The sequence below is a fragment of the Budorcas taxicolor genome, chromosome 4 (genome assembly GCF_023091745.1).
Source record: "Budorcas taxicolor isolate Tak-1 chromosome 4, Takin1.1, whole genome shotgun sequence".
Taxonomy (NCBI): Eukaryota; Metazoa; Chordata; class Mammalia; order Artiodactyla; family Bovidae; genus Budorcas; species Budorcas taxicolor.
The window spans coordinates 68,184,936-68,201,812 of record NC_068913.1 but is presented as its reverse complement, the minus strand read 5'-3'; the positions used below and the strand labels follow the sequence as shown (position 1 = coordinate 68,201,812).

General features: G+C 39.0%; 1 protein-coding gene across 1 annotated transcript; it reads right to left on the bottom strand.

The window, feature by feature from the left end:
- Positions 1–5,741: 5,741 nt before the first annotated feature.
- Positions 5,742–15,314, bottom strand: FKBP14 (FKBP prolyl isomerase 14). Its single transcript, XM_052639204.1, has 4 exons — positions 15,118–15,314; positions 11,957–12,108; positions 8,857–8,984; positions 5,742–5,900 (listed from the first exon to the last, which is right to left on the bottom strand). The coding sequence occupies exons 1-4, from the start codon at positions 15,312–15,314 to the stop codon at positions 5,742–5,744; spliced, it is 636 nt and encodes a 211-aa protein (XP_052495164.1).
- Between the last annotated feature and the right edge of the window lie 1,563 nt (positions 15,315–16,877).

The following is a 16,877-nucleotide window of genomic DNA, read 5'->3' as shown; positions in this document are numbered from 1 at the left end:
AGGAGACCCTGGTTTGATTCCTGGGTTGAGAAGATCCACTGGAGAAGGGATAGGCTATGCACTCCAGTATTCTTGGGTTTCCCTCATGGCTCAGCTGGTAAAGAATCCTCCTGCAATGTGGGAGACCTGGGTTTGATCCCTGGGTTGAGAAGATCCCCTGGAGAAGGGAAAGGCTACCTACTCCAGTATTCTGGCCTGGAGAATTCCATGGACTGTATAGTCCATGGGGTCACAAGGGGTTAGACATGACTGAGCAACTTTCACAATGGCTCCAAATCCATATGTAACAATTATGGATTTCTTTGTACTAAAAGGGAATATGCAAATCCTTCTAATTAGAATGCTACAGATATTAAGAGATAGAAGTACTATAATTATAATGTTTTCAAATGGGCATATTAATTTATATTCATGTTTGACATTTCAGATTTCAATTAAAACTAAAGTGGGTAAGAAAAAAATTAAAACAAAACTCTTATGGGTGCTCTGAGTCTCTGGAAAATAAGTCCTTTGTTATTTTTTTCCCAGAGTTATTATTGTAATGACAATTTGCTTTTTTTTAATTGAAATGTAGATTTATAATATTGTGTTTCAGGTATACAGCAAAATGATTTAGTTATACATACATATTTTTTATTCTTCATTATAGGTTATTACAAATATAATGAATATAATTCCCTCTGGTATACAGTAAATCTTTATTTATCTATTTTATATACAGTGGTATGTATCTGTTAATTCCTTGGTCTTAATTTATCCCTCCCTGCCTTTCCCCTTGGGTAACCACAAGTTTGTTTTCTATGTCTGTGAGTCTGTTTTGTATGCAGATTCATTTATATTATTTTTGAGATTCCACATATAAACAATATCACATACTATTTGTCTTTCTCTGTCTGGCTTATTTCACTCAGTAGGACGGGGAAGCCTGATGGGCTGCCGTCTATGGGGTTGCACAGAGTGGGACACGACTGAAGTGACTTAGCAGCATGATAATCTCGAGGTCTATCCAAACAACTTGCTTTTTTATGAGAGGTGAAAGGCATTACTTTTGCCCTTAACATTTCACCAAGTTTCTTTTTCTCCTCTTGTAGTTTCCAAACAACACTGAGAAGTCACCCGTGTCCTCAATTCACTGGACAGATAGTATGCTGATATCTAAATAGCATTATAGATGTAAGCAATATCTTATATCACAAATAATAGGGAAAGTACAAATTCATTTCTACAAGGAAAGATTCAAATGGCTAATGACCCATCTGAATCAGAATCATCTTTTCTTGTTATCTTTATAGCAACTCAGAATTCCATTTAAGTACATAAGGAATTTTATAGCACTAATTCACTCACTAGGCATTATTGTTCTACTGATTGATTTGGCTGTGCCAGGTCCTAGCTGCAGCATGCGAACTCTTAGAGTTGCAGTATGTGGATCTAGTTTCCTGTTCAGGGGTCAAACCCAGGCCCTCTGCATTGGGAGCCCGGAGCCTTAGCTTCAGGACCTCCAGGCAAGTCCCTTAGAAGGCATTAATCATCATAATGCCTACCCGTAACACACAATAAATTTCTAAACCAAAACATTAATGACAACTACAGCCAAACAAAACACCACATACCAGTGCCCAAAAATTCACCATTAACTATTGCCCTCAATCAGTTCAGTTTAGTCACTCAGTTGTGTCTGACTCTTTGAGACCCCATAAATCGCAGCACGCCAGGCCTCCCTGTCCATCACCAACTCCCGGAGTTTACTCAAACTCATGTCCATCGAGTCTGTGATGCCATCCAGCCATCTCATCCTCTGTCGTCCCCTTCTCCTCCTGCCCCCAATCTCTCCCAGCATCAGAGTCTTTTCCAATGAGTCAACTCTTCTCATGAGGTGGCCAAAGTACTGGAGTTTCAGCTTCAGCATCATTCCTTCCAAAGAACACCCAGGGTTGATCTCCTTTAGAATGGACTGGTTGGATCTCCTTGCACTCCAAGGGACTCTCAAGAGTCTTCTCCAACGCCACACGTCAAAAGCATCAGTTCTTCGGTGCTCAGCATTTTCTTTATAGTCCAACTCTCACATCCATACATGACCACTGGAAAAACCATAGCCTTGACTAGACGGACCTTTGTTGGCAAAGTAATGTCTCTGCTTTTGAATATGCTATCTCGGTTGGTCATAACTTTCATTCCAAGGAGTAAGCATCTTTTAATTTCATGGCTGCAGTCACCATCTGCAGTGATTTTGGAGCCCAAAAAAATAAAGTCTGACACTGTTTCTACTGTTTCCCCATCTGTTTCCCATGAAGTGATGGGACCAGATGCCATGATTGTTTTCTGAATGTTGAACTTTAAGCCAACTTTTTCACTCTCCTCTTTCATCAAGAGGCTTTTTAGTTCCTCTTCACTTTCTGCCATAAGGGTGGTGTCATCTGCATATCTGAGGTTATTGATATTTCTCCTGGCAATCTTGATTCCAGCTTGTGCTTCTTCCAGCCCAGCGTTTCTCATGATGTACTCTGCATATAAGTTAAATAAGCAGGGTGACAATATACAGCCTCGACGTACTCCTTTTCCTATTTGGAACCAGTCTGTTGTTCCATGTCCGGTTCTAACTGTTGCTTCCTGACCTGCATATAGGTTTCTCAAGAGGCAGGTCAGGTGGTCTGGTATTCCCGTCTCTTTCAGAATTTTCCACAGTTTATTGTGATCCACACAGTCAAAGGCTTTGGCGTAGTCATTAAAGCAGAAATAGATGTTTATCTGGAACTCTCTTGCTTTTTTGATGATCCAGCGGATGTTGGCAATTTGATCTCTGGTTCTTCTGCCTTATCTAAAACCAGCTTGAACATCTGGGAGTTCACGGTTCACGTATTGCTGAAGCCTGGCTTGGAGAATTTTGAGCATTACTTTACTGGCGTGTGAGATGAGTGCAATTGTGAGGTAGTTTGAGCATTCTTTGGCATTGCCTTTCTCTGGGATTGGAATGAAAACTGCCCTTTTCCAGTCCTGTGGCCACTGCTGAGTTTTCCAAATTTGCTGGCCTATTGAGTGCAGCACTTTCACAGCATCATCTTTCAGGATTTGAAATAGCTCCACTGGAATTCCATCACCTCCACTAGCTTTGTTCGTAGTGATGCTTTCTAAGGCCCACTTGACTTCACATTCCAGGATGTCTGGCTCTAGATGAGTGATCACACCATCATGATTATCCGGGTCGTGAAGATCCTTTTTGTACAGGTCTTCTGTGTATTCTTGCCATCCCTTCTTAATATCTTCTGTTTCTGTTAGGTCCAGACCATTTCTGTCCTTTATTGAGCCCATCTTTGCATGAAATGTTCTCTTGGTATCTCTAATTTTCTTGCCCTCAATAGTTTGATGCTAATTTCAAAACAATTGAAACCACAACACAGCTTTCTTTACAAATTTATCTAAACAGAGTGGACAACCAAAGACACATTCAAAATGTCATCACACCCCTCTCCTTACTTTACCTGTTCATTTTCTTCACTTAGTTTCAATGTAAGACCTAGAATAACAGTTAGACAATCAATAAAGCTGCTGAGTCACCTGGGGCTTGAAGAATTTTTCACAAAACCAATTATTTCCCAAATAAACTTTATTTTTATAAGAATACCACAACAGAGTTGTAGAGATTTAAATATAACACATCTCAGCAGTATTACTGAGGCAAATTATATACAAGTGGAGTCACAGTTCATGTCTGATTATTCTTACGAATCAAAACGTGCCAAGATGCTGCTACACTAAACAGGCAGATAATATAAAAACAACCATAACCTATTTATATGCTGTCATTTCATACTTGTATCTAAATATTTAGGTGGGAATTGATCCAAATTCATACAAGATAAATAATATGCTCCCTGAATAACCAAAATTCTTTTTCCTTTCCTCCTCCACCATAGATAGCATCATCAGTAATATTTATACAATATAGCACGGGATGACAAGCTACTTTCTTTCCCTCAATAATACAGTACAAAGCTTTTTGTATTGTGGTTTGTAAGTCCTTCAAGTTGACGAAAACAGCAGTGACAACTTAAGAGTTTTCTAAATATAGGTGATTTCATCAGAGAAAGGTGTTATTTATGTTCTTCCCAAGAACTTCCTGTTTTGGTGATGAAAATGTCAATATATAATCGGTGAAAGTAGTCCATATATGATGGAGTAATTGTTCATAAGTATTAAAATAATGTACAAACCACCCAGAGGTAAACAGGAATGAAAGGACTAAGACATGCCTGGACCCTCTCGCCCCTAGGGTTTTTGAGGCAATTCAGTGCTCACCCTAAGATTATTCAGTGAGGCCAGAGACATTTCTGGATCATGGGACTTCAAAAGCGCCACATACAGCCAGTTAACTATCTTCAAAGGAAAAGGATCCAAGGACAAAAACCAGAGTTGACTACTAGGAGAACAAACTGAAGAGAGAATCCTTTTCAATACTAGAGGGCAGTAGAAAGATACTTAACTTGGGGACTAAAATCTGGGTCTGCAAGTTAGTTATTGATTGACCTTGGGCACAACAATCAATCTCTCTGAATGACAACTTCCTCATTTAAAAAATAAGTACAGTAAGATCTCTTTTTTTCATAGGCTTAGTGAGAATCAGACAATGATGCACTTGAGGTCACTTTGTAAACTTACTCATCTTAGCAAATGAGGTTTGGGTATTTTTAAAAAGTATTAAGGAAGAATTCCGATTTAAGATAAAAGTATAAAATCATCAACTTTTGACTCAGGATAGACCTCTGTTCAAAGGTAGCTGCTGTGAACTAACACAACATTGTAAAGTAACTATACTTCAATAAAAATTTAAAAAAAAATAGTAGGTGCTGTGGGTCTGCCTCATTTTTTTTCTGATGAGGCAGAAATGGGATTTTTTAAATTGTATCATTAATTTCTCTTATAAGACAATGTTACTGTAGTATAACACATTAGTTATAGACATTTATCAATTAAAGAATGAGGAAGGGTAATCTGCTAGCCTTAAAAAGTAAACAGTGACTCAATCCAACTCTTCACCTCCTTTGCAATATTTTGACACATTTTATTATGAAGAAATAAACACATAAATAATTTGTTCTGTTAATCATGGTAGGTCATTCATTGCTAGTTATGTAGCTTAAATCCCAGGCAGAATATTTCAATGTAAACATTTATAAATTATGAGTTTTGTTACTCACTTCAGCACTGCACATCTCTTCAGTAAAGCAGTAACTTAAAAGTAGAGCTCAACAACCATTTTCCTGTTTTCCTCAAGCAGAGACTCAAAAGCCATAACAGGCACACTGTTTCATTACAACATGAAAATAATAAGCCTTGGGTTATTGCTAAAGGCTTTTCAAATATCAGCATCTAACTTGGAGATGAGGGAAAAAGAAATAGAGGGTGCTGATCTGTGCTGTAACCTGTTCTTATGTTGGGCACACTCCTGGTTGCAATATTTTAAAATTACATGTATGCAAGTAAAACATACGGCTTCACATGTGAAAGTGAATAATGATCCAGAAGTCTTCTCTTCAAAAACAGATCAACTTTTTCTCCCCAATAACTTACCAGAAATAAATGTACTTAGAAGCCCTAAGGGGTTCTTCAAATAATATTCAGAAAAATATATAAAAATAAAAAAACAAAGCATGAACAGAACATAGTTAACAAATAAGACTTTCTTTCAGGATGATTACCCTTGCTTTTAAGGATGGATGCCATGTAAAATGGGAGACGTGTGTCTATAATTCATCGTGTTTATATGTAAATTCTCTGGCAGATATAAATCCATCTTTGTCTTCATCTTCTTTATCAAAAATATCCTCTACCAAAACATCATGATGACTTTCATTCACCACTGCACCATGCTTTTCAAACTCCTTCTTTAAATACACTTTAACCTACAAAATAATGGGTCACATTAATAATTCAGATTCATAAGACACCCACATTGACCCAATCAATATTATAGACTAGATGGGTAATGCATTTAATTATATATAACAACTACTAAACAACTACATATGATAGTAAAAGAGTTATAAAGAACTTTTCCCCTTAAAAGCTGTTTCTATGGTGCTATGGGCTTCCCAGGTGGCTCAGTGGTAAAGAATCCGGCTGCAATGCAGGAGACTAACGTTCTCTCCCTGGATCGGGAAGATCGCCTGGAGAGGGAAATGGCAACCCACTTCAGGATTCTTGTCTGGGAAATCCCATGGACAAGGAGGCTGGCGGACTACAGTCCATGGGGTCTCAAAAGAGCTGGACACAAGTAAACCACAACAAATAGTGCTATGGCAGAGACACTGACTACTGCACAGAGGCAAACAGAAGGATTATAGCATGGGAAAAACACACAATACAGCATATTAATCCCAGTCCACATAAAGTCAAGGATTGGAAAGACCGCTATCCCTCAATCCACTGAATTACCCAGATCTTGTTTTCTAACAAGGATCAGAATTCCAGGTATTTCTCTTAAAATCAGACTAAGTGTGATGGCCTTTTTACAATTTAAGTAGGTGACTAGAAACAGTAGCTGCTCTGGACCTCGGTGTGATCATGCCACCTGACCTTTTGATCTCAGAGATTAAAGCAAAATCCAGACTGATGAGTATTTAGACTAAAAATTTCCATTTTTACACAGATATTTGAATATATAAACAAAATATTTCCCCCAATTACCTACTGGATTCACCATAATGCAGTTCAATTGTATTTTCATTTTTAATCATATCCCTATTATTCCTCTGTTAGATGAGCAATTTCAAACCTTCTCTCCTCCCCCTACCACCAATATGCAAACATAATGTGCACATTTATTTTTAAGATTAAGGGGATGTAATGTAGTTGAAAAAAGCAGGAGAGGCAGTGATAATAGACGGGCTAATGTAGAACACGTCTCCAGGGTATATTGTGTGAATAAAGTGAGATGCCAAACAGTATGCATAGTATGCTGCTTTTTGTGTAAGCAAGGGGGAAATAAAACTGTATATTCATGTTTGCTAGTATTTGGATAGAGAAATACCTAGAAGAATACATTCAGTTTGGTTCAGTCACTCAGTCGTGTCCGACTCTTTGCGACCTATGAATTGCAGCACGCCAGGCCTCCCTATTCATCATCAACTCCCAGAGTTTACTCAAACTCACGCCCATTGAGTCGGTGATGCCATCCAGCCATCTCATCCTCTGTCGTCCCCTTCTCCTCCTGCCCCCAATCCCTCCTAGCATCAGGGTCTTTTCCAATGAGTCAAACTAATAAAACTGGATAGGAAGGGGAAGGTCACATGGTAGAAGAGGATATAGGTGGGAGAATGACTTCTTAATAAATCTTTTTATATTGAATTGATTTCTTTGAACCATGTGAATGTGTTGTTTATTCAGGATTTTTTAAATGAAAGGGAATTCAAACTTATCTTGGATAGAAACAAGTTCGTGACTGATAAACACTCTGAGGTGTTATAAATTTAGTAGCTGTGGATCATGATCCCGTGGTTTATAACAACATATCCTATTCAAGACTCAATCATTTCCTGGTCATTGGAATGAAGTGGATGAAAGGACAAAAAGGGACTTGATTTCTGACCAGCCAAGCCATAATGGAGAATGGGCGGAATGACTCAGTCATGTCCAATCCTTTGAGACCCCACGAACTATACTATACATACAGTCCATGGAATTCTCCAGGCCAGAATACTGGAGTGGGTAGTCTTTCCCTTCTCCAGGGGATCTTTCCAACCCAAGGATCAAACCCAGGTCTCCCGCATTGAAGGCAGATTCTTTACCAGCTGAGCCAGAAGGGAAGCCCAAGAATACTGGAGTGGGTAGCCTATCCCTTCTCCAAAGGATCTTCCCGACCCAGGAATTAAACCAGGGTCTCCTGCATTGCAGGTGGATTCTTTACCAATGAGCTGTCAGGGAAGCCCATAATGGAGAACATGAGTAGACAAAAAATTTAAGGATACAGATCTTTCTCCATTTCTTTCCCCACAGAAGCCAGACTAAGACACGTATGTGTAGCAATGGCTGCAAAAGCCTAAATAAATTATAGAAAGAAGTCTTCTTCCTTTCCCCTTATTCAACACCGGGACCTTGAGGGAGCTGGGAAAGGTCTGTCTGCTTCTGTGAAAAATCCAGACTAGGGTCTCCTATCCTGAGCAAAACTAAGCATGTGATCTGCTTGCTGCTGCTAACTGCTAGGCAATCACTATACAACTTCATTTAACAACCAGTGATATTATGCAGGACATCTATGTTTCTTACACAGTAACTGCAAAACAGTAATTTATCTCGGTAAAACAGATCTTCAAAAACTCTGGGCAAGGGGGAAGGAAGAGGGGAAGGGATAGTTAGGGAGTTTGGGAGGATATGCTACAAACTGCTATATCTACAATGGACAATCAACAAGGACCTACCATATAGCACATGGAACTCTGCTCAATGTTATGTGGCAGCCTGGACGGGAGCGGAGTTTGGGGGAGAATGGATACATGTATATTTATGGCTATTTATCTGCTATTTATCTGATTGTTAATCGGCTACACCATAATACAAAAAAAAAAAAAGGTTAAAAAAAAAAGTCAAGAGCAAGATACAGCGAATCCTATTACATTAAGGAGAAAAAAGCAAAAAATGGGAAGTCTCAATATACTTTTCTCCAATACAATGATTTCTTATGAAAAAAAGGCAATTTTCAAAGCATCAGTATTTAAGAAAACTTATAAATAACATTTTACACAATAAAAATAAATTTTATTTAAAAATATATTTCTTAAAAAGTGAGTTAAAAGGAAGGAAGGAAAAAGGAAGGGAAGAAGGGAGGAAAAAGGGAAGAGAGAGAGAGAAAGGGAAGGTCACCTCATTTTTAGAGAGTTTCCAGTCATCATTAAGATCCATTTCTTGGAATGACTCATGGGATCTTGGTCCATTTCGAATCTCCAGGAGATCAATGTTGAATATCAGTGTACTCTCTGGGGGAATTTTACCTGACACGTAGAGAGGGTGGGGGTTAAGTTTTATTAAAAAGATCACAAAGTTCATATGACAGAAAATTTGCAGTAATTAACAAAATACTATTTTAACTGAATTAAATGAAGACCATTTCTCAGACTATCGCATATAGAGAAATTACTTATAGTTTATTCAAACAAATAGAATAAAGATAGAACAAATTATTAGATCCAAAAAAGAGTGTTTTGACTTTGCAATTAAAGATTGTTTTGTACACACACACACACACACACAGATGCCTCATGGTCTGAGCATTAAATTTCAAATATAATTAAGAGATTACATATTATATGTCAAGAATGACTTAATGGGCTTTCATTCAGAGTTAATCATAGTAGAAGTGATTTACTAACTTTTGGGTGAGAAACTCCTGGCCTAGAAACACATCGAGCCTGGACATTTCCACCACTGGGAGGCAGTATATAACAAGGTGAGCTCACCCGGGGACAAAACACATCTGCCTTTCTCTAAGTCTCAGTTTTCTCGTCTGGAAGCAAATTCAACACATGTTAAGGAAATTCCATGGGAGGGGGAGACATTAAAACAAATTGCTGAGAAGGGAGATAAAACTCTTTTAAAGTGAAAAGAGCTTTGTTAGAGTCCCAGGGACCTTAAAAAAAAAAAACTAAACAAAACCAAAAACTTTTGGGAAACTCACATTATTTTTTTTCCAGTTTGTTTTCTTATACATATAATTAACATACAGGTCTGGGTAAAGATTACAAATATTTCTTGGTGCCCCACTCCCTCATCCTACATATTCCCATGAAAGAGCATTTGTAAGCATCCAAAGAACAAAACTTACACTATGTGCTGAAGCTTACCCTTCCAGATCTAGGCAGAGAAGGGCACGCACTAGAGGCCATGGAGAAAACTGGTATCTTTCCAAAGGGAGGCATGCAAACATGGTACTAAAAAACTGCAAAATTCGTGTTTAAGTACATGTTAGCAGGATTAGTTTCATGGGATTCTGTTTGAAGGAAATGACTCAAATTCAGATCTCTAACTTGTTACAAAGTAAAGTCAAGTTAAATGGAGTATGGAGAAAGAGACATGGACTAATACCATTTAGTATTTATATTAATATACTAATATCACTTATATAGACAGAAATGGAGTAATACCATTTAATATTATATAAATATTAAAGGTGAAACAATAAAGATACAGAAAAGTGAAAGAATAGGTTAAACATCAGATACTTGACTTTATCCTCTAAAAGCATCATTATTAAAAATAAGAATTGAATTTTGTTAGTAAATCCTGTTCTTTGCAGAAGATTTACATAAATATTAAAAGGAGAAACGTTAAAACTTTGTTGAACATCAGAGAAACATTTTCAAGATACTTCATTTTATTCTCCAAAAGGATGACTATTAAAACAAGAATTGAATTTTGTAATAAATCCTGTTCAATGCAGAAGATTTGAATAGCAAGGTCCATTTTAGAATATGTAATACTTCATATATGGCACCTATGTTCTTCTTAGGAAACTGGGCTAGGAAACCATAGTCCCCGCCTCATAAATGGTTAAGCTTGGAGGCTATGAAATCTGTATTTTTACTACATCAGAGTGGTTTTATGTCTAGTGCTAATGACTTCTTAAACTTTTTTTCTTCATTATGTACAGAATATGGAAGAGACAGAACCAAAAATAAAAATAATATATATTTTTTCCTAATACTTACTATCATACTACATATATCTTTGTTTTCTAATTTTATATATAACATTATAGCATACATATTTTAGATATAATTTTTTTTAATGTTAAAAATACTATTTTATTTTAAATATTTATTTAGTTTTATTTGGCTGCACCAGGTCTTAGTTGCAGCACACAGGATGTTTGATCTTTTTTGTGGCATACAGGATTTTTAGTTGCAGTGTGTGGAATCTAGTTCCCTGACCAGGGATCAAACCTGGGCTCACCACACTGAGAGTGTTGGAGTCTTAGCCATTGGACTATTAGGGAAGCCCCGAAATGCCATTTTAAAATAACTGGGTCATATTTATTTAGCTATACCTCTGTTATTATACACTGAAGTTGATTTCAGTCTTTTAGCTATTAAAAACAACATAGTGATGGACATTCTGTTTATAAATCTTTCCCCAACACCAGATTATTCCCTTAGGTTAGACTCTAATGAAGGAATTATAGGATGCATGCATATACACATCTTTAGGCTTCTTATAAGTAGCCCTTCGGAAAACTGCATGGTCTCCCATCTAAACAACAGGTTTTATTGGCTGCCCCAGAATACTAGCACCAAGGCTCCCTGGACCAACTAGCCCAGTTGCTTCTGCTTTATTAAACTCATTTCATGTCATTCCATTATTTATTTAAATAAATTATCAAACAATTTTAAAACAAACATGAAAAGAACCTTCAATAAAAGCTCTGTGACTCATGGGAGATGTCAGTTGTGACTCATACACAGCTCACATCTAAAATTGCATTTAATGCCTTAATAATCTATATTTCAAATGTTCAACTCATCAAAACACTTATACTGAGTGGTCTTTCTTTTTGCATTATTAAAACAAATCAGTAAGTTTCAATTGGGGAGGATTAAAAAGTCCGAGAGACAATGGTGACACTGGCACAACAATGTGAATGTACTTAATTCCATTAAACTATATACTTCAAAACGGTAAACCGTATGTTATGTATATAATACTACCATTTAAAAAACCCACCATGTTGGTGAGCAATAGTAAACAAAGTTGAGATTACAGAACATTTTTTCATTGATAGTTCAGTTGACCATTTATATATTATGATTAATTGGCCACTTCAAATGATAATCAAGACATAATTATATTTTCCTAAGATATACAAGTCCTGTATTTACTTCTTGAAAAAAATACACAGTAGATACTACCTTCTATGCCTAATCCAGGGAAGAATTATAATGCTGTAGTACAAATGTAGAATTGTTATTACCTTTTCCTTCTTTTCCATAGCCCAAGGCAGGAGGAATGGTGAGCTTTCTCTTCTCTCCTACACACATTCCCTTCAAGCCCTGGTCCCAACCTTTGAGAGCCTCCAGGATGCCCAGGGTGAACCAAATAGGCTGACCATTGTTATGTTTGTGACTACAACAGAAAGAAAACACATTTGGACTCTTTAGTAACCTTATCATTGCTCCTGCTCATGCTCAGTCGCTAAGTTGTGTCTGACTTTTTGCGATCTCATGGACTATTGCCCACCAGCTCCTCTGTCCACAGGACTCTCTAGGCAAGAATACTGGAGTGGGTTGCTACTTCCTTCTCCAGGGGATCTTTCCAGTCCAAGGATGGAACCTGTGTCTCCTGCGTCTCCTGCACTGGCAGGCAAATTCTGTTACCACTGTGCCACCTGGAAAACCTTGTTGTATACTAAGTATTATCTAAATACTTTGCTTCTTTTAAGTCTAACAGTGATCATATGAGATAAGTACCATTATTATACCATTGTACAGTGGAGGAAACTGAGGTTAAGTGTGCCAGTATCTGACTTAACTCCAAAGTTCAAAGTACAAACTTTGAATTCCAAAGTTCAAAGTCCTAATCACACAGTGATGCTTTCCCTGGGAGACCACTAGGGTGCAGAAGAGGGATAAAATAATGGAATATGGATGAGTTTGGGAAGGAGGATGAGAGGCTAAGAATACTCCCATGGACAATAGAGAGTCGAGAGCACAGCATCTTAAATCCTCTCTACAACCTTTCCTGATGTACAGCCTGCTGATGGTTCTGACAGGTGCAAGAGGCTGCTCTTTAGCCCTGAATCCCCACTCAGTCCCTGGCCTAATTCTCTCCCTAGGTGTTTATTGTGGGGCTATGCAAGGCAGTCTGGAAGAGTGGCCCCTCAAGGACTGGAGAAGAAGTGAATGGTTAAGATATCCTGGCTCATGAGAGGCCAGCCTAAGAAAGCCAACCTGATGGACTACTGGAGGAGCTTGTGGGCTGAGTAGTGTCTAACCCAGTTAACTCACTCAGTGCAATAAGGGGGCTTCTCTGGTGGCTCACATGGTAAAGAATCTGCCTGCAATGTGGGAGACCCAGGTTCGACCGCTGGGTCAGGAAGATCCCCTGGAGAAGGGAAAGGCAACCCACTCTAGTAGTCTTGCCTAGAGAATTCTATGGACAGAGAAGCCTGGCAGGCTATAATCCATGGGACCCCCAAAGAGTTGGACATGACTGAGAGACTAACATCACTTCAGTGCAATAAGGGAACTGTCCTATTCTCTTGTAGGTGAGAACCGGAAGTCGTTCTACTAAGCTTCCCAAGTACCGTGGTTACTAAATGTAGGTAAAGGCCCTCACTTCTTTTCCTGAATTTCGCCCATGATCAAAGTAGCAAAATGGCAACTGTAGAACATAGAGGAAAGCTAAAACAGAAGAAAGAAAGAAGAAAGAATCCAGTACCCAGTACTGTCATAGTTTTTGCACGTTTACTGTCATGCTAAGGATTTAGGCCATTTACCACATAGGTTACGGTTCTTGAAATGATGAACGTGCTTCATAAACTGATCATCTGGTGGTACTTTCATCATAATACTCAGAGTTAGCAGGTTTTGGCCATTTACTTGGAGGCTGCATGACAATATTCCCCTGATCAGGAACTAGAACTTCAGTAGCAAAGTGTTAAATAATGTCGTTTACACTGAAGTCCACACAGGCTTTTGGTTCTGAGACTTGAAAGGCTGGATCTAAAATAGATCAGACTAAAATAAAAATGTAATTGAAAGTTTCAAATGCAAATCATATTGTTTAATATCCAACGTGGCACTGGCCTCATTGATAAAAAAAGATAGGGCTATTGAGAATTCAGTGGCAAGCCACCATCTTGGAACTTTTTTCAAGGGCTAACAGAGTTCAGAGAAGAGTGCCACTGACTTCAGAACGTCATGGCAGACCAGATCGGAATGCCCAGTAAAGGCAGTTTATCAGAAAACAAGGTCTAGGAAGGGCCATGAAACTTTGCTGCTTTAGTTCATATCATTCTCTCTACCTGGATGCCCTTCCTTCCTCATTCTCCACCAAAAAACCTCCATCCATCTTTCAAGACCCATCTCAATTATGATCTCTGGGAAGTCGCTCTCTTTCCCCACCTTTAGAGCACGATTAATTCTAGAGTCCATTATGCTTTGTGAGCACTTCGAACATTCTGTCCTTTACATCAGTTATTTGTCTTCCTTCCCCTCTGTAGACAGTGTCCTGCTAGAGAAGAAGCCACTCTTAGTCATCTTTGTACCCTAGGGCCTGACTTGTGGTCGCTCAGTAAGGATTTGATTGATGGATAGATGAATGAATGGATGAGGCTGGAAAGAAGTCAGATATTTAAATTTTCTCTACTATCAAACCAAAGGGCTAACATAAAGAAATGTTCAGTAAATACGTTTGGAATGGAATCAGAGATTCAATGCCTAATTGGAAATCACTATACTTGTAAAAGATTTCCATTTTGCAATTTCTTTCTTTATGAAACAGAAATAATGATAGTGTAACCACCTGAAAATCCTTCACTGTAGGTACTGGATTAATCTTCCATAACCACACCCACACCCGTCAATGAAGTCTTTGATTTCCAGAAAGAAATAATGAAATGAATCACGGTCCTGTTCCTTGACCAAAGTGTCATCTGTCAGAACAGAATTCAAATAAGTCAATGAACTAACGTTAACATATCCTATAACAAGCAAATAAATGATAGTATATTCTGCCCATGAAGTTGCTATGAAAAATTAAAGTAAATTTCACCTACACCAAAGTTATTTTCCCTCGGGATCAAAGTTTGAGAAATGAGAATTCCTTTAAGTCTTTTCTACTTATTGCCTAATTATACACCTAGATATTTCTACAGTATTTCAGAAATTCTAGTTCTAATTTTTATAATTTAAAAAATTACTGCTTTATCCTGAGCACATATTTCCAATAAGATCTTCAAAGGCCTTGTTATATAAGACTGGCTTTCAACAACTTCCTTTCCCCATAGAAAGAAATTAGATATTCAGTTTTTTTAAAGAGATAAAGTTGGTACGCGCCACTATCCCTGCCCAAGAGCTGGCATATGTGGGTTGGGTTCTTTTACTATTTTACCCGGAAGGTATAATTACTTACGTGGAGTGAAATAAGGAGCCGTCCTTTTCTAAGTAGCCTTCATAGTGGACCAACATCAAATCCCCTCCTTTGGTCTTGCGATGGCAGATGAACGGCTTCTGGAGAACTTCAATCTTCACTTCTGGTTCTGGGATGAGAGCCCCACTCAAACAAGTTACTAACAGTGTCAGGACCGCATTCCACAAGAAAAGCCTCATGTTGCCAGGGCAGGAAAGAAGTTGCTACAAAAACACAGAAAGGGCCCCCGACCTCATAGAGTTAAGAAAGTAGTTGAAGACTTATAACAGCCTCTGGCAAGTCATGACTCCCCCCTTTCTAGCAGACGTGGCACATTCACCACGGACAACTTTCCCACGCTCTGTGAACTCACCTCTAAAGAGTTAAGCCCAAACCCTGCCCTGACTGGCTCTTACAACGGGGGCTCCTGGAAAGACGGCCTTCCATTGGCTTGTGATTCTGTCCCTCAGGAGCCTCTCAAGCCAATGATGTCACAGTATTGCAATTTTCAGTTCCGCTGAGGGGAGGTAGCGCAGAAGCAAATCACCAGGAGTGGTCCTGAAGGCCCGGGGATTGCAGAATTCCACCATTTAGGAACTGGAGCGAGGGGTAGGGAGCAAAGCTAACCGGAAACCTCAGACAGATTCAGAGGTGTAAAGAATCCGCAGGGGTGTGAAGTCCTGGGTCCAGGGGAAATGGCACAGGTCTCAGGAAAGACTCCTTTCGTCTCACGGTTGGTGAGAGAGCCCGCCCCCTTCACCGCAAAACCCCGCACACCAAAAAGCATGGTAAGGGGGCTTCCCAGGTGGAGCAGTGGTAAAGAATCTGCCTGCCAGAGGAGGAGACGCTGGAGACTCGGGTTCAATTCCTGGTTGGGAAGGATCCCCAGGAGTAGGAAATGGCAACCCACTCCAGTATTCTTGCCTGGAAAATTCATGAACAGAGGAGCCTGGTGGGCTACAGTTCCTGGAATCGCAGAGACTAAGGCGACTGAGCACGCAGGCATGTAACAGTGGTTTAGGTTTCAAAGTGCTTTCTGGTTCTTCGTGAACCTCACGACTCTGTGGGTAAGGCAAGTTCTTCTATCCCTCTAAAAGATAAGTTAATATTTTGGCTAGGAGAGGTTAAGTGTCCTGCTTAAGTTTATTCAGCCCCAAAAGCAGTTGAGCTCCATCATCCAACCATCTTCTGATTCATTCTACACCACCACACAATATTATGGTCACTAATAATTTTAGATGACCTTAGTGTAGAGGGTCAACAATGAGAAAAGACCCTGCTGCTGGGAAAGATTGAAGGCAGAAGAGGGCAACAAAGGATGAGATGGTTGGATGGCATCATCGATTCAATGGACATGAACGGGCAAACTCTGGGAGATGGTGAGGGACAGGGAAGCCTGGTGTGCTACAGTTCATGGAGTTCCGAAGAGTCAGACACAATTTGGCCACTGAACAACAAAAGTGTAGAGGGTCAATAATAGCCTCTATCAAGGATAAGGATGTACAGACCTCTGTTTTAAAGCAGAAATAGAAATCACAGTTATGAATTATACAGGCTAAGTTTAAAGATTTTCTTTTACATTTTTTGCATAATTTCAAAAGCAATACTTGTTCATTGAAGCTGACATGGAAGAAACTGGAAAACACTCGAGTTTCCAGTTAAAATACAGGAGTCACAGCATAGTGCTTTGTGACAACCCATCTGTGGGATGGGGTGGGAGGTGGGAGAGAGGTTCAAGGGGGAGGGGATATGTGTATACCTAT

Bases quoted from the DNA above. Each gene is read 5' to 3' on its own strand.
- FKBP14 (XM_052639204.1), bottom strand. From the start codon at position 15,314: ATGAGGCTTTTCTTGTGGAATGCGGTCCTGACACTGTTAGTAACTTGT. The intron at 12,109-15,117 runs GTAAGTAATTAT...TTTCTGTTGTAG, and splicing joins GGCTCCTTATTTCACTCCAC to TCACAAACATAACAATGGTC. The intron at 5,901-8,856 runs GTGACCTTCCCT...ATTATTTTGTAG, and splicing joins GGAAACTCTCTAAAAATGAG to GTTAAAGTGTATTTAAAGAA.